General features: G+C 43.5%; 2 protein-coding genes across 2 annotated transcripts; both read left to right on the forward strand.

The window, feature by feature from the left end:
- Nucleotides 1–1,262: 1,262 nt before the first annotated feature.
- cyp2u1 (cytochrome P450, family 2, subfamily U, polypeptide 1) lies at nucleotides 1,263–7,738 on the forward strand. Its single transcript, XM_080859395.1, has 5 exons — nucleotides 1,263–1,779; nucleotides 1,969–2,622; nucleotides 3,556–3,717; nucleotides 3,813–3,980; nucleotides 7,189–7,738. The coding sequence occupies exons 1-5, from the start codon at nucleotides 1,335–1,337 to the stop codon at nucleotides 7,365–7,367; spliced, it is 1,608 nt and encodes a 535-aa protein (XP_080715521.1). The 5' UTR covers nucleotides 1,263–1,334; the 3' UTR covers nucleotides 7,368–7,738.
- A 479-nt stretch (nucleotides 7,739–8,217) lies between these two features.
- On the forward strand, nucleotides 8,218–11,872 carry hadh (hydroxyacyl-CoA dehydrogenase). Its single transcript, XM_080859399.1, has 8 exons — nucleotides 8,218–8,411; nucleotides 9,341–9,469; nucleotides 9,561–9,718; nucleotides 9,809–9,935; nucleotides 10,096–10,185; nucleotides 10,293–10,365; nucleotides 11,336–11,452; nucleotides 11,536–11,872. The coding sequence occupies exons 1-8, from the start codon at nucleotides 8,295–8,297 to the stop codon at nucleotides 11,652–11,654; spliced, it is 930 nt and encodes a 309-aa protein (XP_080715525.1). The 5' UTR covers nucleotides 8,218–8,294; the 3' UTR covers nucleotides 11,655–11,872.
- Nucleotides 11,873–18,640: the final 6,768 nt, after the last annotated feature.

An 18,640-nucleotide genomic window follows, 5' to 3' on the forward strand; every position in this document is an offset into this window, starting at 1 on the left:
TGGGTGACTTTATGCTACTCCTGGCGCAAGAATTCAAGCAGCTCGGCTTCTTTTCATGGCTTGTGACCATCCATCTTCCTCTTGATCACATTTCAGAGGTTTTTTATGGGATTCAGGTCTCGAAATTGGGCTGGCCATGACAGGGTCCTGATCTGGTGGTACTCCATCCACACCTTTACTGGCCTGGCTGTGTGGCATGGAGCATTGCCCTGCTGGAAAAAACACTTCTCAGAGTTGGGGAACATTGTCAGAGCAAAAGGAAGCAAGTTTTTCTTCCGGGACAACGTTGTATTTTGCCTGGCTGAGGTTTGTAAAAGACCATAAGGATTGAACCAAAGCGGACTGGAGGGTCGTCTTGTTCGTCTTCTCTGATGAGTCCAATTTCACAGTAGGTGCAAGACTCTGTGGCTTGTAGGCCTCTCCAGGTCTCCGTCTAACCATCAGACGACCATGTGTTGGGCAAAGCTGAAAATTGGACTCATCAGAGAAGACGAACTAGGAGACCCTCCAGTCCGCTTTGGTTCAATCCTTATGGTCTTTTACAAACCTCAGCCAGGCAAAATACAACGTTGTCCCGGAAGAAAAACTTGCTTCCTTTTGCTCTTGCTTAGTTGCCCTATAGCTTGTAGAGCAGAGTTGGGGAGAATTTTTTTTCGAATGTAAATTTAAAGTATTTATCAGTTAAGCTTCTCGATCATCTGGTTTTAGCGTTTTCCCTCTGAATCCTGGATACACAACGCAGGGTTGAAATTCAACTGAATTTGTTTTAAGTTATAAATGCCTCACAGCAAATACGGCCTGTGCTTGATTTCAAATGACTGACTGGCCAAACATGCGTTACACAACGGGTTTTTTCAGTCTGGTAGCCTAATGTTGTTCTACAACCGAGACCTCCAGAGGGGAATTGTGTACATTTACCAAGCAATTTCAGTTCAATTATAAATGAATCATATTCATGACATCCCAGTCAACTATAACATCTTTATTGAGTTAACGCGGTTTATGAAGTTATCATGCATGCAGCAGGCACGTGAGTTCTGGAAGACTTAAAAACTGTGAAAACATCAACAGTGGATAAACATCGTGGCGTGGTGTTATCAAGTACGTCGGTCTGTGATGCTCTCGCCGTTAGCTTCCCAGACCTATCAACTACCAGGATTAAGTTATCGCCGACCAATGAACAGTTTGAAGATTTAGCCACGTGACCGGCGTTGCAACATGGCTGCGAAAACTCATAGCGTTGACAAATTAAATATTTCAAATCTAACGGATATAATCAGGACATATGGAACAAGGCTGTAAGTTTCCCCTAATTTGTGCACGAAACTGTCACAATGTTTTGGCATGTTTGGCAGGAGTTCCAATTCACTTCCGTGTTTTCCACTGTCAACATAGTGACATTGGCTGTATTCATAGTTTTTTACTATTGTGTACAAGAGTACAAACGACTTAGAAATGTCGCTAACATTCCCCCGGGTCCTACGCCATGGCCTTTAGTCGGTAATTTTGGAGGCTTCCTTGTTCCATCTTTCATTTCAAGACGATTCGGGAGAAATCGGGAGGAATATGCGCAGAGGACATCAGATCCTGTTTCGCCACAAGTTGGTCTGATGGAACTTTCAAAAATCTATGGGAACATATACAGTTTATATGTTGGCAGGCATCTTATAGTTTTGCTTACTGGCTATGAAGTAGTCAGAGATGCTCTCTCCAACCACGCAGAGGTGTTCTCTGACAGGCCAGATGTACCACTCATCACGATTATGACAAAGAGAAAAGGTAAAATCTATTGTTTTAAGATGTTTTGTTTAAAATATGTGTCCACACGAGTAGCCACCAGTCTTTATTTTCAGGAATTTCAATGTGCAGTTAGTAATTGACAGAGATGTGTTTGACCCAAGTTCAAAGTATCAAAACAGGCATACCTGGCATAGTGTATTTTTAATTACTCTTTTCACTGATTTGCAGGAATCGTTTTTGCACCCTATGGTCCCGTGTGGAGAAAACAACGCAAGTTTTGCCACAGCACTTTACGCAGCTTTGGCCTAGGAAAGCTCAGTTTGGAGCCTTGCATATTGGAAGGTGTAGCTATTGTAAAAAGCGAACTTTTTAGGCTCAGCAATGAGTCCGGAGAGATGGGTGTTGACCCGACCCCACTAATCAGCAATGCTGTGTCCAACGTCATTTCTTCCATAAGCCTGGGACAGCGTTTCCACCACCAGGACCAGGAGTTCAGAACTCTGCTGGATCTTATGGCCCGTGGACTTGAGATCAGTGTGAACAGCCCTGCTGTCCTCATCAACATCGTCCCCTGGCTTTACCACATGCCCTGTGGCGTGTTCAAGGAACTGCGACAGGTGGAGGGTGACATCACGGCGTTCCTTAAAAGGATCATTGCCAGACACAGGGCCACTTTAGATCCAGAGAACCCTAGGGACCTCATAGATATGTACCTTGTGGAGATGCAGGCCCAGCAGACTGCAGCAGAACCCACGGAGAACACCTTCTCAGAGGACTACCTTTTCTACATCATAGGCGACCTCTTCATCGCTGGAACTGATACCACTACCAATTCCATGTTGTGGATACTGCTCTACATGTGTTTATATCCTGACATCCAAGGTAAACAGTCTATAGACAAACAGGACACCATGGGCCCTAGATTGCTGGGTAAAAACGGCTGGCGGATATGGCAGCGCACTGTTGCACAAGCAATAGTTTGTCGAGCAATCCCTTAAAACTGAATGCAGCCGACAGGATAACAATACAGGAAAATAGCAGTATCACAGTGGGTTCTGGACGGTTTTACTAGGGATAAACTGCAGTGCTTCGTTTGTTGTTTTAAACAATTTAATTTGTTGAAACATAATTGTAGCTTGCCAGACCTGTTTTAAAATGCCCTACTGCATCCCTCTGAACTGAATGTTATATTGTTAAACAGGGTAGTCTATGTCATATTGAGCCTGTAAAAAAAGGAAGCATTTGGCTCCCTTAGATTCCATTACAATCTAATGTTGTTTTTATTGAGATCGAAATTCATTTAATGGAACACATTTGCAACTTTGGAGTTAGGTATTGAAACAAAAATGTAGAGCTTACAACTTTGCTGAAATGTGAAGTGTTTAAGCAGACATTCTGCCACTTGCTGAGGGGTGACATGTGGGAGCAGAAGAGGTCAGCTCTATTTTCTATGGACAAAAAATAAAGAAAAGAATGCCTGGAAATATGTTAACTTTGAGGATATTGGAGACATAAAATTGCATTAACCCATAACACAGGTGGTTTGTGACTGGCGCATTCAAAAGTTCCCGGTCAAAGAAGAACATGTTGCCACATCTATATCTGAAATCCGTGCCTCAGGGGAAAGTTTGATATATTAAATAACCCACCTGAGAGGAATAGCCCATCTCTACCAGTTGTCTTTACTGCCAGACTAGGGCCCCATATTTGCTATCCAGTCCAGTATATGATTGTAACTTCGCTGATGACATAATGGAAGAATTTCCAGTGTCATTCCATTACATCTCTTCATCTAAACCTTTTTTTTTGTCACAGAGAAAGTTCAGGAGGAGATTGATGCAGTGATTGGCCGAGATAAGGTTCCATCACTGACAGACAAAGGATGCCTGTCGTTCACCGAGGCAACTATAATGGAGGTCCAGAGAATGACTGTGGTGGTTCCTCTGGCAATTCCTCACATGGCCTCAAAGACCACAGGTGAGGAACTAAGTCCTGGCAGAACATCTTTCAACACGAAAAACAAGAACTGATACATGCCCTGACTGCAATAACCAAGTTTGATTTCTTTACAGTGTTCCGGGGTTATACCATTCCAAAGGGTACGGTGATCATCCCAAACCTGTGGTCTGTCCACAGAGACCCATCTGTTTGGGACAGTCCAGATGACTTCCGTCCTTCAAGGTTTTTGGATGAACAGGGGAAGCTGCTGAGAAAGGACTATTTCATTCCATTTGGAATAGGTGGGAAAGATTTTATCGTTTTAATATTATTTATCTTTCAGTGACTGGGATCAATAAGTATCATGTCTAGATGTATTGTAATGAAGCTCTAAGAGACACATTATGTAGATTCACTGATCAAGTTTATTTAATTGAAGTGCCCTTGAGCAAGGCACCTTACCCCGATCACTGCTCCCCGGGCGCTGCCAAAGGCAGCTCACTGCTCCGGGTTAGTGTAACTTCACCTCACTGTGTGTGTTCACTGGGTGCTGTGTGTGTCACTACCCTGGATGGGTCAAATGCAGAGGTGGAATTCAAGAGTGTGTATGTCTACACCACCTCTGCCATAGTCACTTTCACTTCACTTCACTTAACTATACCACATGACGATAGCATGCCATCAGTGGCCACTTTATTAAGTAGGCTAAACCTAATTGTTAATGTTAAAATGAATTCAGCAAATCATGTGGAAGCATCTCATTGCATACAAAATACAGACATGGTCAAGAGGTTCCCACGTTGAGACCAGAAATCACAATGGAGAGGAAATGATTTAGGTGGCTTGACCATGGAGTGCTTGTTGGTGCCATATGGGCTGGTATGAGTATCTCAGACACTCCTGATCTCCTGGGATTTTCTCTCACAGTAGTCTCCAGAGTTACAAAAAAAATGGTAAATAAAATGGTTAAAAAAAAGAAAACATCCAGCGAGCAACAGTTACATGGGCAAACACACCTTGTTGATGAGAGAGGTCAGAATAGACAAGCTGTCAAGACGGCAGTGGTGACTTAATAATCACAGGTTACTACACCAGTGCTATGCAGAAGAGATGCAGTTTATCTGAAGGCTCTTCAGGATGCAGAGTGCTTCCCTGTGTAGCCATGATCTTTCTGTTTCTAACTATAGTAATGTATGTTCTGTCCTGTTTTAAAGGGATAGTTCGGTTTTTAACCCATGAAGTTGTATGGCATCTACATCACCAGTGTAATGCAATCCACGCTGACTTACCTCCGACAGCGTCCTGTGAGCAGAGTTCTCGTCCAGTTTTGGTCAAACCGAAAGTAGTCCGGCAGGTTTCTAGACCCAGGAAAATAAAACGTTTCTCTTCCCAAAACATTATGTGTTCAAAAGAGTGATATATTTGCATCCCAAAACCGTTGTAGTGGAAAAAGTCACACCTCGTTATCACTTGGCCCTATTTTCAATACGCTCGATAATGCAATCTCACAGCCAGAGTCTACCTCTTTGATTCGCGAAAGTTGATTCGCGAAAGTTTGATTCACCAAAGTTGCCTGAGAGAAACGTCCATCACAGGAAAACGATGAAAACTGAGACAACATTTGATAAAATTGACATAAAGCATCCTTTTGCATTGCACTGGTGATGTAGATGCCATACAACTTCATGTCTTAAAAACCGAACTATACCTTTAAGTACATTGAATAGAGTGTTCATGTTCAATGACAAATTAACATTTCATTGATGATGAAGACATTGAAATGTCCCATTAGACAGTATGTAATCAAGGCTGTAGTTTTGGGGTGCTGTGATGACATTACACACCATGGGCCGTATTCACAAAGAATCTTAGGGCTAAAAGTAGGTCATAAGTGGCGAATTTAGGAGAAACTCCTAAAAATAATGGGCGTGTCAGTCTTAAATGTAGGACTCCTAATTTTTTTTACTAAGAGCAATTCACAAAATATTTTATCCCTAAAAGTAGCACCTAAGTCTAGGACAGCTTAAAACTCCTCATGAGGACTCCTAAATCACTAAGACCTATTCACAAAAAATCGTAAGATGGCTGCAGCCGACTTGGAATTGATAAAAGACATTGCTTAAACCGTGAAGGTATTAATATTGTCGTAGAATTAGCGCGGGATGCAATGACGCCTTTAAACAACGATGTGTCCCGAAGTGAAATGTTTGGAAACATAAAGATTTTTGTTTGGCTTCGCAGAAAACGCAACTGACGACACTGGGAATCATCAGTCAGCCGTTTAATTCATCAAACTATCAACGCACAGACCCCACATCATCCAACAGTTTATCCAGACAATCGCTTATTACACAATATCAAAGTAAATTCCATGGCGATCGCAGGAATGTCCAGTGACGGGACACACATTACAATAATTCGTCCACCGTGGCCTGGATGTACCGATGACTCGTGCATTTCAACGGAGAGCGGTCGCAGGTTTTTGAGAACTTACCAGCTGGATGCCGCTGGGGTGACAGTGGCTATTGGGACCAGTAGGCTTTCGCCTAGGCTACGGTTCACGTTCGTTTCGCTTTGATCAATTAAGATTGGAGGGCTTGAAGGGCCGTATGTGCTGATATTTGAAGTGGTCAAGGGCTGGAAATATAATATCCTAACAGTTTGCTGGGTGCTTTAATTATTACTGCCTTGATTACATGCAATTGCCATATTTTATATTGATCGCTTTATATTTCTCTTAACGTGCTAAGTGTCATTCCCGTTGGATGCACAAACTTGTCATCATGCGTGTGCATTCTGCTAACTGCACTGTCGAAACTATTTAATATGACTTAATTTGAAGCCTAGGTTATTCTCTTATTTTCAGTCGATATAGTGGGATTGTTAGAGAGACGTTACGAATGAGTTTTTAATGAGAGAGCCTGTCAACAACCAATCACCGTCCTCACCCCTTCTAAACTCGTGCATGAGAAGCGACGTCATCCATAGCAACGGAGTTTTTATCTTAAGCTTAGGAGTTGGTATTATCCTTAGTATGAGTAGGTCTCAGAGCCGTTGTGAATCACTTTTAAGAAATTACTCCTACGTAAAAGGTTTTAGCGCGAGTTAGGAGCACTCCTAGTGGTAAGATAAAAGGCTTTGTGAATACGGCCCCATATCAATAGGTGTTTAAAAATAAATCTTTTTTGTTATGCTGATTGTTGTTACACCCGTCACATGCCTTTTCTGTAGGGGCGTCCCTCTCTACCTTCAAGAAGCTCTTGAAGACCTAACTCTTCAGAGAGCACCTCCCTTCCTAACTGGCACCTTGGCTTAACTTGCACTTAAGCAGTGACAGTCCTGCACTTCTTTTTCTTTCTATGTCGTTTTCTATTTCTTGAAAAAAAAAAAAGCAGTATTTATTGTTACACCAGGTTTTATTGCTCTTAGCTTGACTGTTTTCTCCCTTGTATGTCGCTTTGGACAAAAGCGTCTGCTAAATGACTAAATGTAAATGTAAATGTTTTCTAGGCCGCAGAGTGTGCATGGGAGAGCAGCTTGCCAAGATGGAGCTCTTCCTGATGTTCACCCATCTGATGCAGGCGTTCACATTCAGATTCCCCAAAGAGAAACCACCTCCGCCCATGCACGGCCGCTTCGGCCTCACGTTGGCCCCTTGCCCATACACTGTCTGTGTGACACCCCGCTGACTAAGTGTTAAAGGTGCGGTCTGCTATTGTTGCTTCAGGAGGATGGAAAGGAGGGGTGTATATTGATTGACTGTTGAGCTGAAATCTCAAGAACCTTTTGCCAGAATCACAGACTCTACCTTTAAGCATGAACCCTTCCATTGGCTGACCCTGTCCAGAAGTGGTCGAAGATCTTGTCCCATGGAAGCTGGAAGTGCTGGATGGGGCAGGTATTTTGCTGACTGCTGACATTTCTTTTGGTTGATAGCATTTCACTTCAAATGTGTGCACTTTAATGCAATCAGGGAACTCAATGTAATCCTTTATTTGCTGATGCTGCTATGTGTACTGTAATCTTGTAAACAAAGAAAACGAATATTAAGTAATGTGTGATCCGGTAAAGCTATTGCAGTATGTCATTTCAGTTCACCCAGTGTTGATGATTAATTGCTCATTTATTGTACTGGAATATGTCAAATGGCCTGGTTGGCACTGTTAATAAACCTTTTTTTTTTTAAAGTGACAACTAAGACAACAAGCGTCGAATCTTGATCTGTTGCAGACGGATTTTATGTCCTTTTCTTTCCATAGTAACTGTCCCAAATTGCCTGTTTTGTTAGTTCGTACATTCATAAATCTAGCAGAAGTTAATATTTGAAAAAAAATAAAATAATAAGCTTGCAGGTTGTCTCTGTCCCAACATAAACTGTATGTGTAAGTATCAAGAAATTATCTGTACAATGTCCACAGACAACCAAAGTCCTCTCTGCTACAATGTATAACTAAGCTAAACTAAGTGAAAGGTCATGGACAATATTGTATAACCACGTGATCAACGTCTGCACGACCTTCCCAGTCGGTCCTCTGGAGAGGAAATCAGAAATAGCCTGCCTAGTGCCTACAACGGTGTTCGCACTGAATATCTCCACACTAGATTGTTAAGCAGACATGGCTTTCGCTACCCACCATATAATCAGGACACTAACATCGTCTTCGGCCCGAAATGCAGCAATTAAACACATAACTATTATTGGAGGTGGACAAATGGGTGCAGGTATTGCACAGGCAAGTTTCAACCTCTGTATTATTATTAGCAATCGATAGCTAGCTAGCTCTGGCAGTATGTAAAGGTGCACATTATTCGTATTTGGCTAATCTGAACAGAAAAGAGTTCCATGGATTACAGTTTAGGAAATTAGCTAACTTTCTGCAGCTAGCTAACTAACTGAAGTAAACTTAAATAACATGAGTGCAGTTGGGTATGTTTGACGCTAACCCCATGTCATTAACAGCTAGCTAACCTTGTTGGATGGCAATCCTGAATTCTGAATATCACTGAAAAATAAACCAGATACACAGATTGAAAGCCACATTGTGAGTTTTTGGTTCATTGATTCAAGATAGATGTTGGGATCGATCTCTTTGAAAGTAACTTAGCGGTTAAAGCTACATAAATGATGCAGTTTCTTTTTCTAACCATTTTTAATGGAATGTAAGTTGCATAGACATGTGAAAGATGACATACCTGGCGTTCCATCAAAATATAGTTTTGTGCTCCGTGTCGGAAAATGTTAACAGCGTTCGCAGCATGATATTGTCGATTGTAACCATAATAACTTTGGCAAACAGCTGTCAAACTTTAAGGTATTGAATAGCTGGCTTTCCATCAAAAATATGTAATGTTAATTATTTCGGCCATTAGAATAGGAAATCTTAAATGGAAACACTTACACCTACCTACGGTTCACTTAAAACTCTGTAATTGAAATATGAAATGTATTTCCTGGAAGGAGGTGGGTTAACTGGATTTATTCATGTAAGGTGTGTGGCGATTGTATTACGTGTTTCTTTTGAAGTTGCCCCGAGACAGCAGTTTATGGAAAACACGTTTAGCTACATTTTCATGAATGCACTTCAAATATGTGAGTGAGTTGGATGGAAACCTGGCTACTGATGTTAATGCCAACGACTGCTTGACCTCCCCTAACCTACAGGTGGCAGCTTCAACGGGTCATACAGTTGTGTTGGTGGATACATCTGAGGATATCTTGAAGAAAGCTGCGAAAGGAATAGAGGGCAGTCTGAAAAGAGTGGTCAAGAAGAAATTTGCAGATAAGCCAGAGGTTAGTAATTGTATTTTTTAAATATGTAAATATTTGAGGACTGGAATGTGAAATGTATTATTGTTGTTGTTTGTTTATTCAATTTGATCAGGCTGGGCAGGAGTTCATTCAGAATGTTATGAAGAATGTGTCAGTTTCGACAGACGCAGCCTCAACCGTCCAAAACACTGACCTGGTTTTGGAAGCCATTGTGGAGAACCTCAAAATCAAGCAGGGTCTCTTCAGTGCTCTTGATAAAGCAGCACCCCCGTAAGCCAGGCCTTTGATTTCGTTTATCATCCAGTAAATTAGACAAGTCTTTCTTTGTTACGGTAATTCTTGGTGTATTTCTTTCTACAGACACACAATCTTTGCCAGCAACACGTCCTCTCTTCCCATTACGGATATCGCTAGCTCAACGGCAAGGCTAGATCGGTTTGGAGGCCTTCACTTCTTCAACCCTGTGCCCATGATGAAACTTGTGGAGGTGGGTGTCTTCATCATATAGTGTTGCCTTCTGTCTTTATTCAAGTATGTTGCAATCATCAACTCCTACAATTAAGATATTACTCAAGTGGTGTGCAGTGAGCCCTTGTATGTATTGTGAGCAGTCTTTCAACAACTTAACTAATTAATGCATTTTGTAGGTAATCAAAACTCAGTCAACAAGTCCGGAAACCTTTGATGCGCTGATGGCGTTTAGCAAAGCTCTTGGGAAGAGTCCTGTGACATGCCATGTAAGTCACTTAATTGAAAGTTTTTGATATTTTTTTGATTGAAAGTTGATATTATTTAAAAGTTTTATATATTTTTAAAGAGTACAGCTAAAGTCTCTCATTTGCAGGACACACCAGGATTCATTGTTAACCGTCTGCTGGTGCCCTACATGATGGAATCAGTCCGACTTGTGGAGAGAGGTATGGTCACAGAATCATCCAACTGGTTTCCACTGTGTTTCACTTTCTATCTGTATAAAGGCCCTTGCATGCTTCTAAAGGGAGCATGAATTGCTAGGTGCTTACGCGTTGCGTTGGAGGTGTTGCCAAGCAATTCACACCCAGAACAATAGGCTTGCGTAAAATGGCGCAAGTCTAGAAAAAAGGGGCCGACGCACGCAAGACGTGAAAAGTCGCGCAAGGGGCACGCAAGGGGCTTGCGCGGCCTCTTGCGCTTGCGCTTACGCTTACGTAACCGAGCATAAATCAGCCTTAAGGCCACAAACATGTTGGGAACTTAAGCAATGCTGAAGAGGCGGCCTAACAACAGCAGTTTCGGCGCAGGACCAATTTTCCAGGGGTGGATATTCATCAGAAGTGCATGGGAAAAACCCCCTTTTGATGGCCGTACATAATAATGTATTTAGGTCCGGACAGGTTAAAACTGCACTGTTAAGGCCTAATCTAGCCCAAGCACCTCTTTAAGATGTAGCCCCCTAATGTTTTTTTTCTACGTTTTGTAATCTGAGCACTTCCTTGTCTAATACTTGTCCAACACAAAAGTTTGCCATTGTCTATGAAAAACCTGTTACAGTGTACAAGAAATCTGTCTACTCTGAAAAAATGTTGGCCTTGCTGATATGCTGCGGTGTAGTTCCTGGTGTGCATGACAAAAGTGCCTGCCACTTCTGCTCTTCTTCTGGCTTGTTTCTGTTGCCCCTGGGGTGCAGGACAAAAGTGCCTGCCACTTCTACTCTTCTTCTGGCTTGTTTCTGCTCACAGACCCTAGGCATATGTTTTAGGAATAATAATTACAGTCACTGTCCTACAGGAATGTTTTAGTCAATGTTTTGTTGTGGTTTTCTTTGGTGTATTTAGTTTTCCTTCGTGACTTGTTGAGAAGGGAACTACTTTGTCCACAAGTCCTTTTAACATGGCTGTTCATCCTCAGGTCATGGATCAAAAGAGGACATAGATATGGCCATGAAACTGGGTGCTGGCTATCCTATGGGCCCATTTGAACTGCTTGACTATGTGGGTCTGGACACTGCTAAGTTCATCATTGACGGTGAGTTGTTTCATTCTACTGTGATAAATCCCTAGGGCTCAAGTTCAAATGATAAATAATGTTATGTTCTTGTGTGGTTGTAGGTTGGTTTGAGATGGAGCCAGAAAACCCCCTGTTTGCCCCGAGCCCCATGCTAAACAAATTGGTGGCTGAGGGTAAGTTTGGCAAGAAGAATGGAGAGGGATTCTACAAGTATAAGTAACAACCCATCTTCCCTTTGAGCTGATAACTGGAGAACAAACAGAAAGACCACAGAGGGCTCAGTTGTGGAACCCTCAGGTTAAGAAACGGACACTAGTAGAATAACCTAAACTTAATTCCTGTGCCTTACAGAACAACAAAAGCCTTGTCATTGTGAGTTATAGTATCAGTGTTTCAGTAACATGAATGCATTAAATGGCATAAAAGCATTTTCTGACATATGGTCTTTCGTTCTGCTTTTTTCCTCACATAGTTGTGTACAATTATCATCAGCCAGATATGTCATGAGGCATACAGAGTGGCTGTGATAGTACTGTTTGTCACTTCATTGTCCAGTGGTATGGTTTTATAGCATATTTTACAATGCATTCCATGTTGGCCACATAGCTAATACTTTCATCATGTTGGTTGTGTCTCAAGATTGAAATATCTTGATTGACCACACACACTAATAGAAACACATTCTGGATTCACAAAAAAAAAAAAAACTGTCCTGCTTCACAATCTAAATCTGTATGAAATGAATCAGTGCCCCTCGTGAGCCATGGTCTGCAGGGTAGTCAGCCAGACGTCACCCCTCACTGGTATTATGCCTCTCATCTTCTGAGATCTCTTGGTGTTGTAACGGTGATCAGCGACATCTACCTTCTAGCCCCTGCAGGTAGATCGGATGATCCCCTAACTTTATATTTCTCGGTGCGCTGCCTGCAAGTGCCCTAAACATCCAGCAGAGGGAGACCAAAACCACTTATTTAGAAAGGTGGACTCTGCGTTAATCTGTATGGGCGCAATATGTAAACAAAAAGAAGGGTTTCCTTATGTAAGAATTCATACAGAATTCCCAGCTCGCTCACTGTCGTGAAAACATACACTACTGAATGCACCATGACTTCGTAATTCTGTCGTCTAACTTGCTTCATATACATAAGGCCACTGGCTTCCTGACCCATTTAAAGGAATTAGGTAGTTTAATTCTGACATGGGATTTTGCTTCACAGCCAGATTATTTGCAATGGTGGTGTGTTCATGTCCTGGTTTGTAAACTGTAAACATAATTCACTGAGATAATCTATCAATTTGCACTACAATTTGAAATTGAAGCATCAGCTAAGTGAAGATTTAAACTCATCACTGCTGAGCACACCACCCAGTTTAATGTGTCGAGGTTTCGCATGCACACAGGCTTTACTCGCCACTAATAGGTCTCTAGTAAGACTGGCCCCTAGAACCGTTGGACACCAGACCCTCAGCGGCCAGACAAAAGACATAAGACCTCTCGCCAAAGGACTAGACAGCGGGTAGCTTTTACAAAAGGGAGGCCACGCTCGGAGGGGCTCCTCCTCTCCCCTCTTGTCTCCCAGCATCGTTCTCCCTCACTCCACCCAGCAATACTGCAGTAGGCTACTCATCGTCAACATTGCGGTGTGAGATTAGCCTAAGCGCTCATTTTAACCAACATAAAAATTACTACTGTGTTTATTTTGCGCATGGTGCCGCCACGGACGCCGTGTGGGTCATGACTAACGCAATACTTAAGAAACAATGAAAAAACGGTTTACTTTACGGATGCTAGACAGTCAGAAGCGCGTCAACATATTTACGTAGGACGTCTGGTGGACGAATATCAAGCTTCGGTGGATAGCCAATCCTTTGTCACCTGCTGACATCTTGTACATCTAAAAGGTAACTATCCCAAACGTTACATCAACTGCTGATGCTGACACAGCCGGTGAAACCCAGATTCAGTCTGTATCGTAGTCAATTATATGAAATGTATTCTCTTTTATTCCAGGTGTTCATAATGTAGGCTACAATATAGGATCTGTACACTAGCCTACAGTCCATGTTATCATTAGCGCTAAGAGTTGTGATTTTGAAAATGTCACTTATCTTTTATTGATGGATGGCCGTTATCTAATAGCACTTTGGTTATTGTGCTGGAAGTTTTTTAGCAATTAGACTTAATATCTAAAGAAACTTAGCTTGTGTTTGATCCAAACACCTGACAGACCCGCGGTTGCCATGCTTCTGTTAAATGAGTAGTTAGCTGTTACTGTATGCTGTTCGTTGAAGAAGAAGTGACAATGTATCCTGTAATTGTGCAGCGAGGACGGTATACTTTGTAAAGTTGATGTGAAGAAAAGGTAGCTTTTCACTTGTTTTATCAGGTCAAGTTAAATCACTCAGGTTAGTACATAGAGACAAGCACCTGAATATTGCCAGATATATGAAATGTGTGTGGTATGGTTAACATAGGCAAGGAGTAGGGGCGGAGTAGCCTAACACCTTTTGCACCCTTAACTGTTCACTGCGTTATTGAATCCTCCTGGGCACAATTTCTGTGTAGATAAGCACCATAAAACAATAGAGCATATGCTTATCAGTGCCTGGTTTGTAGCAGAGCTGTTAACACATGGCTGAGATTCTTTATGCTTTCCCGTCATATCAGTTTTCTGGGTCAAGAGTTTGTTGGCTGGGAGAGTAAGACTTCACTGAGCTGTCAGATCATTTCTGCTTTGCATGTTGCAAACTAAACTGAGTGAACTAACCTTACCATCGGCCAGCATTTCATCACGAAAAAGCCAAAATAGCCCGTAGGTATGCTGATCCAAATGTTTCTTGGTTGATTCAGCCACAAGAGACACAATACTTGAGGATATGTGGTGATGCACCTGGCTCCAGATTAGTGGTGTGGGTAGAGGGTGAGCCGGGAGAGAGCCCTGAGGGGTGGAACAGCGGCCATATGGTGGTTGCCAGGTATCAAAGTCCTCAGGGAGAGACCGGTCCTGGAGGGAGGTGTGTCCTGTGCAAACATGCTCATGAACCAGGGCTCTTTTTTTACTCTTTGATTAATGCTCCTAAGGCAGACGTCACTCGTAGAGAAGGTATTGTTCTGGGATTCATTTGGCGAGTGACACAACACTAAGATTGCAGTCACTATCCCAAAGTGCCTTTGTTCTCTCTCCTATGAAGAGTTAGGAACTGTTCCGTACAGTACTGTTCCGTGTTAAGAGGCTGTTTCAACCAATCGAGCACATGCTCATCCAGTGGGTTTGTGTGCGTATAAGAATTTGTGATCCTAGTAGCACATTTAGAGTATGCTACTCGTAATCAGCACTGGGGTGTAAAAAGTAATCAGAGTGATTTGTTGTGTAATGTGAACAGATGCACTCTCTCATACACACACACACTCTTACCTCCATCTCCTCTCTCTTAGGGGTAAGACCATGTGTATTTTCTGCTGGTTTTCAGACTCAACAGAACCCCCTCTATGCCCGGTTTTGATCCTGTAGCTCAGACTTCAATTAACCAAGCATGTTCATCCCCAGATCAGCGCTGGCTTCCCATACTATAAAAGCTAATAACGTCTGTGTGTTGGAATAGGCCTATCCATTTTGCCAGCACTATATGGACATGCATTGCACCTGGAGGCTCTGGGATGACCTCATGTGCTCCGGGTCGGTTTCATTGTCTCAGATAGGCAGGTTGAGTGCCGGAGGCTCATTTGAGTCACGGTCTCAAATTGCCGTGAGATCTGATGGGCGGCACTGATATATTGTTCACTAGTCCTCCAGTCGCGAAACATGCGCATACGTACACATACACATACACAGAAACACACACACACACACACACACAGACACACACACACACACACACACACACACAGACACACACACACTCACACACACTCACACACACAGACACACTCACACACACACACACACACAGACACACACAGACACACACACACACACGCACTAGTTTCCACTGCCCTGTCCCACCCTCTTGGCTCTTGGAGGAATTCCTTAGTGCTGACGACCTTCCCTCTCAGCGTGGGCTCAGGTGATTTCATCCCTCAGCCCCAGGCATTTACCCCTCTCTCTATACACACACACACACACACACACACACACACACACACACACACACACACACACACACACACACACACACACACACACACACACCAAACACACACACACACACCAAACACACACACACACACACACACAAACACACACACACACACACACACACACACCCAACTTTGAAAGGAGCTGAAAAGCAATAACTCTTGAACTTTCCCTCTGGTCCTAGGTGTCTTCAGTAGATGAAGTCCTGAGCGTTCTCCCACATGTTGTAAGGTGACACAGGCAGGTTTGCTTCCTCCGTTGGTATTTGATCACCACTGCAGGGGCACGCAATGGCGGTCTCTTGGGGTTCTGTTATGCATACATTTTTTCTCTCTCACACACACACACACACACACACACACACACACACACACACACAGATAAATCACACACATACACACGCACACTAAAGCATCCATACAAAAGCTAACATATATAAACATATACCCACTTAAACCCACATACTATACAACACACATATATGAAGATGTCAAGATGACACATTCCGGGGCATATGGGTTCACACACACACACACACACACACAAACACACACACACACACAAAAGCAAGCTGAAAATTTCACAGGAGCTGCAGAGGGAGTGTGTGTCTTGTCTAAGATGCTTTTAGTGCAGCAGAGTGCCATTAGGCCAAACATTTGGGAACGATACTTGGGTTTTTGTGCATTCCTTGATGATGTTGAGAGATCAAACCTTGCTCAGAAGAAAACAATTGAGCTCTTGAATGTACTGCATTAATGTCAAATACAGATGTGTGTGTGTGTGTGTTTAGGTAACTGAATGCAACCTGCTGTGTTTATGTTGACGAAAGCGTCATCAAATTAAACAGAGTTTATAATGAGGTATTTCTTGCATTTAAATGATTCAAGCGTTTCAGCATTCTGAAGACCCTCTTGAGATTGGCGCTGCCTCAGTCCTCAATTGAGGACGATGAATTGTTCCCATCATGGCTCTCAAATCCTCCAATCTCTTACATAACCAGGCAGCATCTGCACATGCACAACATGTGGATAGCCTGGCACGAATCAGCACTGTGTGAAATCCCTCTTACTCTTAGCGTCGCCTCTCCCATCCCTTGATTTCAGGGAAATGAATATGCCATCATATGTGTTCACAGGATTATCCTCAACTGTTAAATCACAAGTGGTTATGCATTTTATGAATATAGGCCCGCGTCTCACTTTGTGACTCTCGCCGAGAGATGAGGGGCTCAGTTGTTCTGGAACGTGTGTGTGTGTGTGTGTGTGTGTGTGTGTGTGTGTGTGTGTGTGTGTGTGTGTCTGTGTGTGTGTGTGTGTGTGTGTGTGTGTGTGTGTGTGTGTGTGTGTGTGTGTGTGTGTGTGTGTGTGTGTGTGTGTGTGTGTGTGTGTGTGTGTGTGTGTGTGTGTGTGTGTGTGTGTGTGTGTGTGTGTGGTGCCGCCGCCACCACCACCACCACCACCACGCGACAGCTGTCCAGTGCCGTGGGATTATCTCAGCTGTGGCAGCCGAGGCCCACACAGCCGGGAGATTACATGTGTGTGAGCGAACACAGAGGATTGGCCCTGACTGGTGCCTGTCCCGCCCTCTGTCCTCAGTGGGTTAGGGGAGGGGTTCAGGCAGAGCCACGGCTACCATGTTTATAAACAAGTCTATTAAGTCTGCTAAGTGTTGCCAAACTTCAGAGATTACAAAGTTAATGGTTCTCAGCTCCAAAGCAGCTGTTGCTGTTGTAGCCTCTGAGATTCATCTGTGTCTGGGCTGTGAACAGGACCAGGTTTCTACTCGTCCTCTAGGCCCCTTTTCCTGCCCGGCAACATGAAGGTCATGCTCAACACTGATAAAGACCTGTGGGTCAGGGAGGACACGCTCCATCTAATATTAATGGGATGAGGATATGGGCCTCTCCCTTGTTGAAGGGTGTGTGTGTGTGTGTGTGTGGGTGTGTGTGTGTGTGTGTGTGTGTGTGGGGGTGTGTGTGTGTGTTTGTGTGTGTGTGTGTGTGTGTTTGTGTGTTAGTGTTGGTGGAAGTGTGGGTGTGTGTTTCTATTGATCCCAAAGAGCAGCAGCATGTGTTGCCTGTTCTCAGAAGAAGCACTGTGCTAGGATGAGAAGCCACATGACCAGTAACAGAGCACGACGCCACAGCAGTGGATGTGTATATGTGCCTGTGTGTGTGTGTGTGTGTGTGTGTGTGTGTGTGTGTGTGTGTGTGTATGTGCCTGTGTGTTTTTGCTGAGCGCAGCATCTCTTGTGTGTTTTCCTTATTAAGTCCCAGTCGGTCCGGGGCGGTAAACCACAGGGCGCTGTGATTCTCATCGGCACGGGAGGACCACACCCTGCCGCACACACACTGCACTCTCCCCCATCATCTTCAGGACGTAAGCACACTGAGAGAACACAAAGCAGACTGCGGCCCGCACACGCTAATGCAGTTAGCTAAAGCACAAGATCTGATTATGGCCCCCTCTGCATCATCTACCCCCAACAGCAGGGGAAGATGCCCCTCTTTACTATACGATCCTTATTATCCTTAGGCGGTGGCGCTGTTTATGAGTGGATAGCGTTGCTAGGAAAGCTACTCTGGCAAGCTGTTGGAGTGATAGTCAACTCCACTACAGTTTGTTTTGCTGTGTGATGTGTGTTGATCTCCCTGGCAGATTGTGAAGGGAGCGCAGCTTTAAGAGGCTTGCCAAGTGATCTGGGCATGACCCCACGGCTAATGGTCTTAAGTGAGCAGGCCCGGAATGATTTGGGAATATTTAGTAGTGTGAATTCCAATAACGGAGGAAAAGAGTCCAGCTGAAAACATTGATTCTTTTTTTCCCTCGTGCTTCCTCCTTGTATTGGGTGTGAGACTGAACGAATAAGGGTGTGTGTGCTTCTGCCCGGCTGTCTCAGCGGTTGGGATTAGTCAGTGTGTGTAGTAGCCTACGTGCACACAAACACAGAAGATTGGACGTGTTTTCATCAGATAATGGTCTGAGGAGCGCTGTGTAATGGTGGATTTCTGTAAAGACTCCAGTCTCAGTGCCTAATCCGGTCGTCATTAAGATGGGATAATGAAAGTAGA

This window comes from Sprattus sprattus (genome assembly GCF_963457725.1).
Source record: "Sprattus sprattus genome assembly, chromosome: 20".
NCBI lineage: Eukaryota > Metazoa > Chordata > Actinopteri > Clupeiformes > Clupeidae > Sprattus > Sprattus sprattus.

Coding starts and splice junctions, on each gene's coding strand:
- cyp2u1 (XM_080859395.1), top strand. CDS start 1,335: ATGTTTTGGCATGTTTGGCAGGAGTTCCAATTCACTTCCGTGTTTTCC. Junction 2,623..3,555: donor TTTATATCCTGACATCCAAG/GTAAACAGTCTA, acceptor TTTTTGTCACAG/AGAAAGTTCAGGAGGAGATT. Junction 3,718..3,812: donor CATGGCCTCAAAGACCACAG/GTGAGGAACTAA, acceptor ATTTCTTTACAG/TGTTCCGGGGTTATACCATT.
- hadh (XM_080859399.1), top strand. CDS start 8,295: ATGGCTTTCGCTACCCACCATATAATCAGGACACTAACATCGTCTTCG. Junction 9,470..9,560: donor AATTTGCAGATAAGCCAGAG/GTTAGTAATTGT, acceptor CAATTTGATCAG/GCTGGGCAGGAGTTCATTCA. Junction 9,936..10,095: donor CCATGATGAAACTTGTGGAG/GTGGGTGTCTTC, acceptor TGCATTTTGTAG/GTAATCAAAACTCAGTCAAC.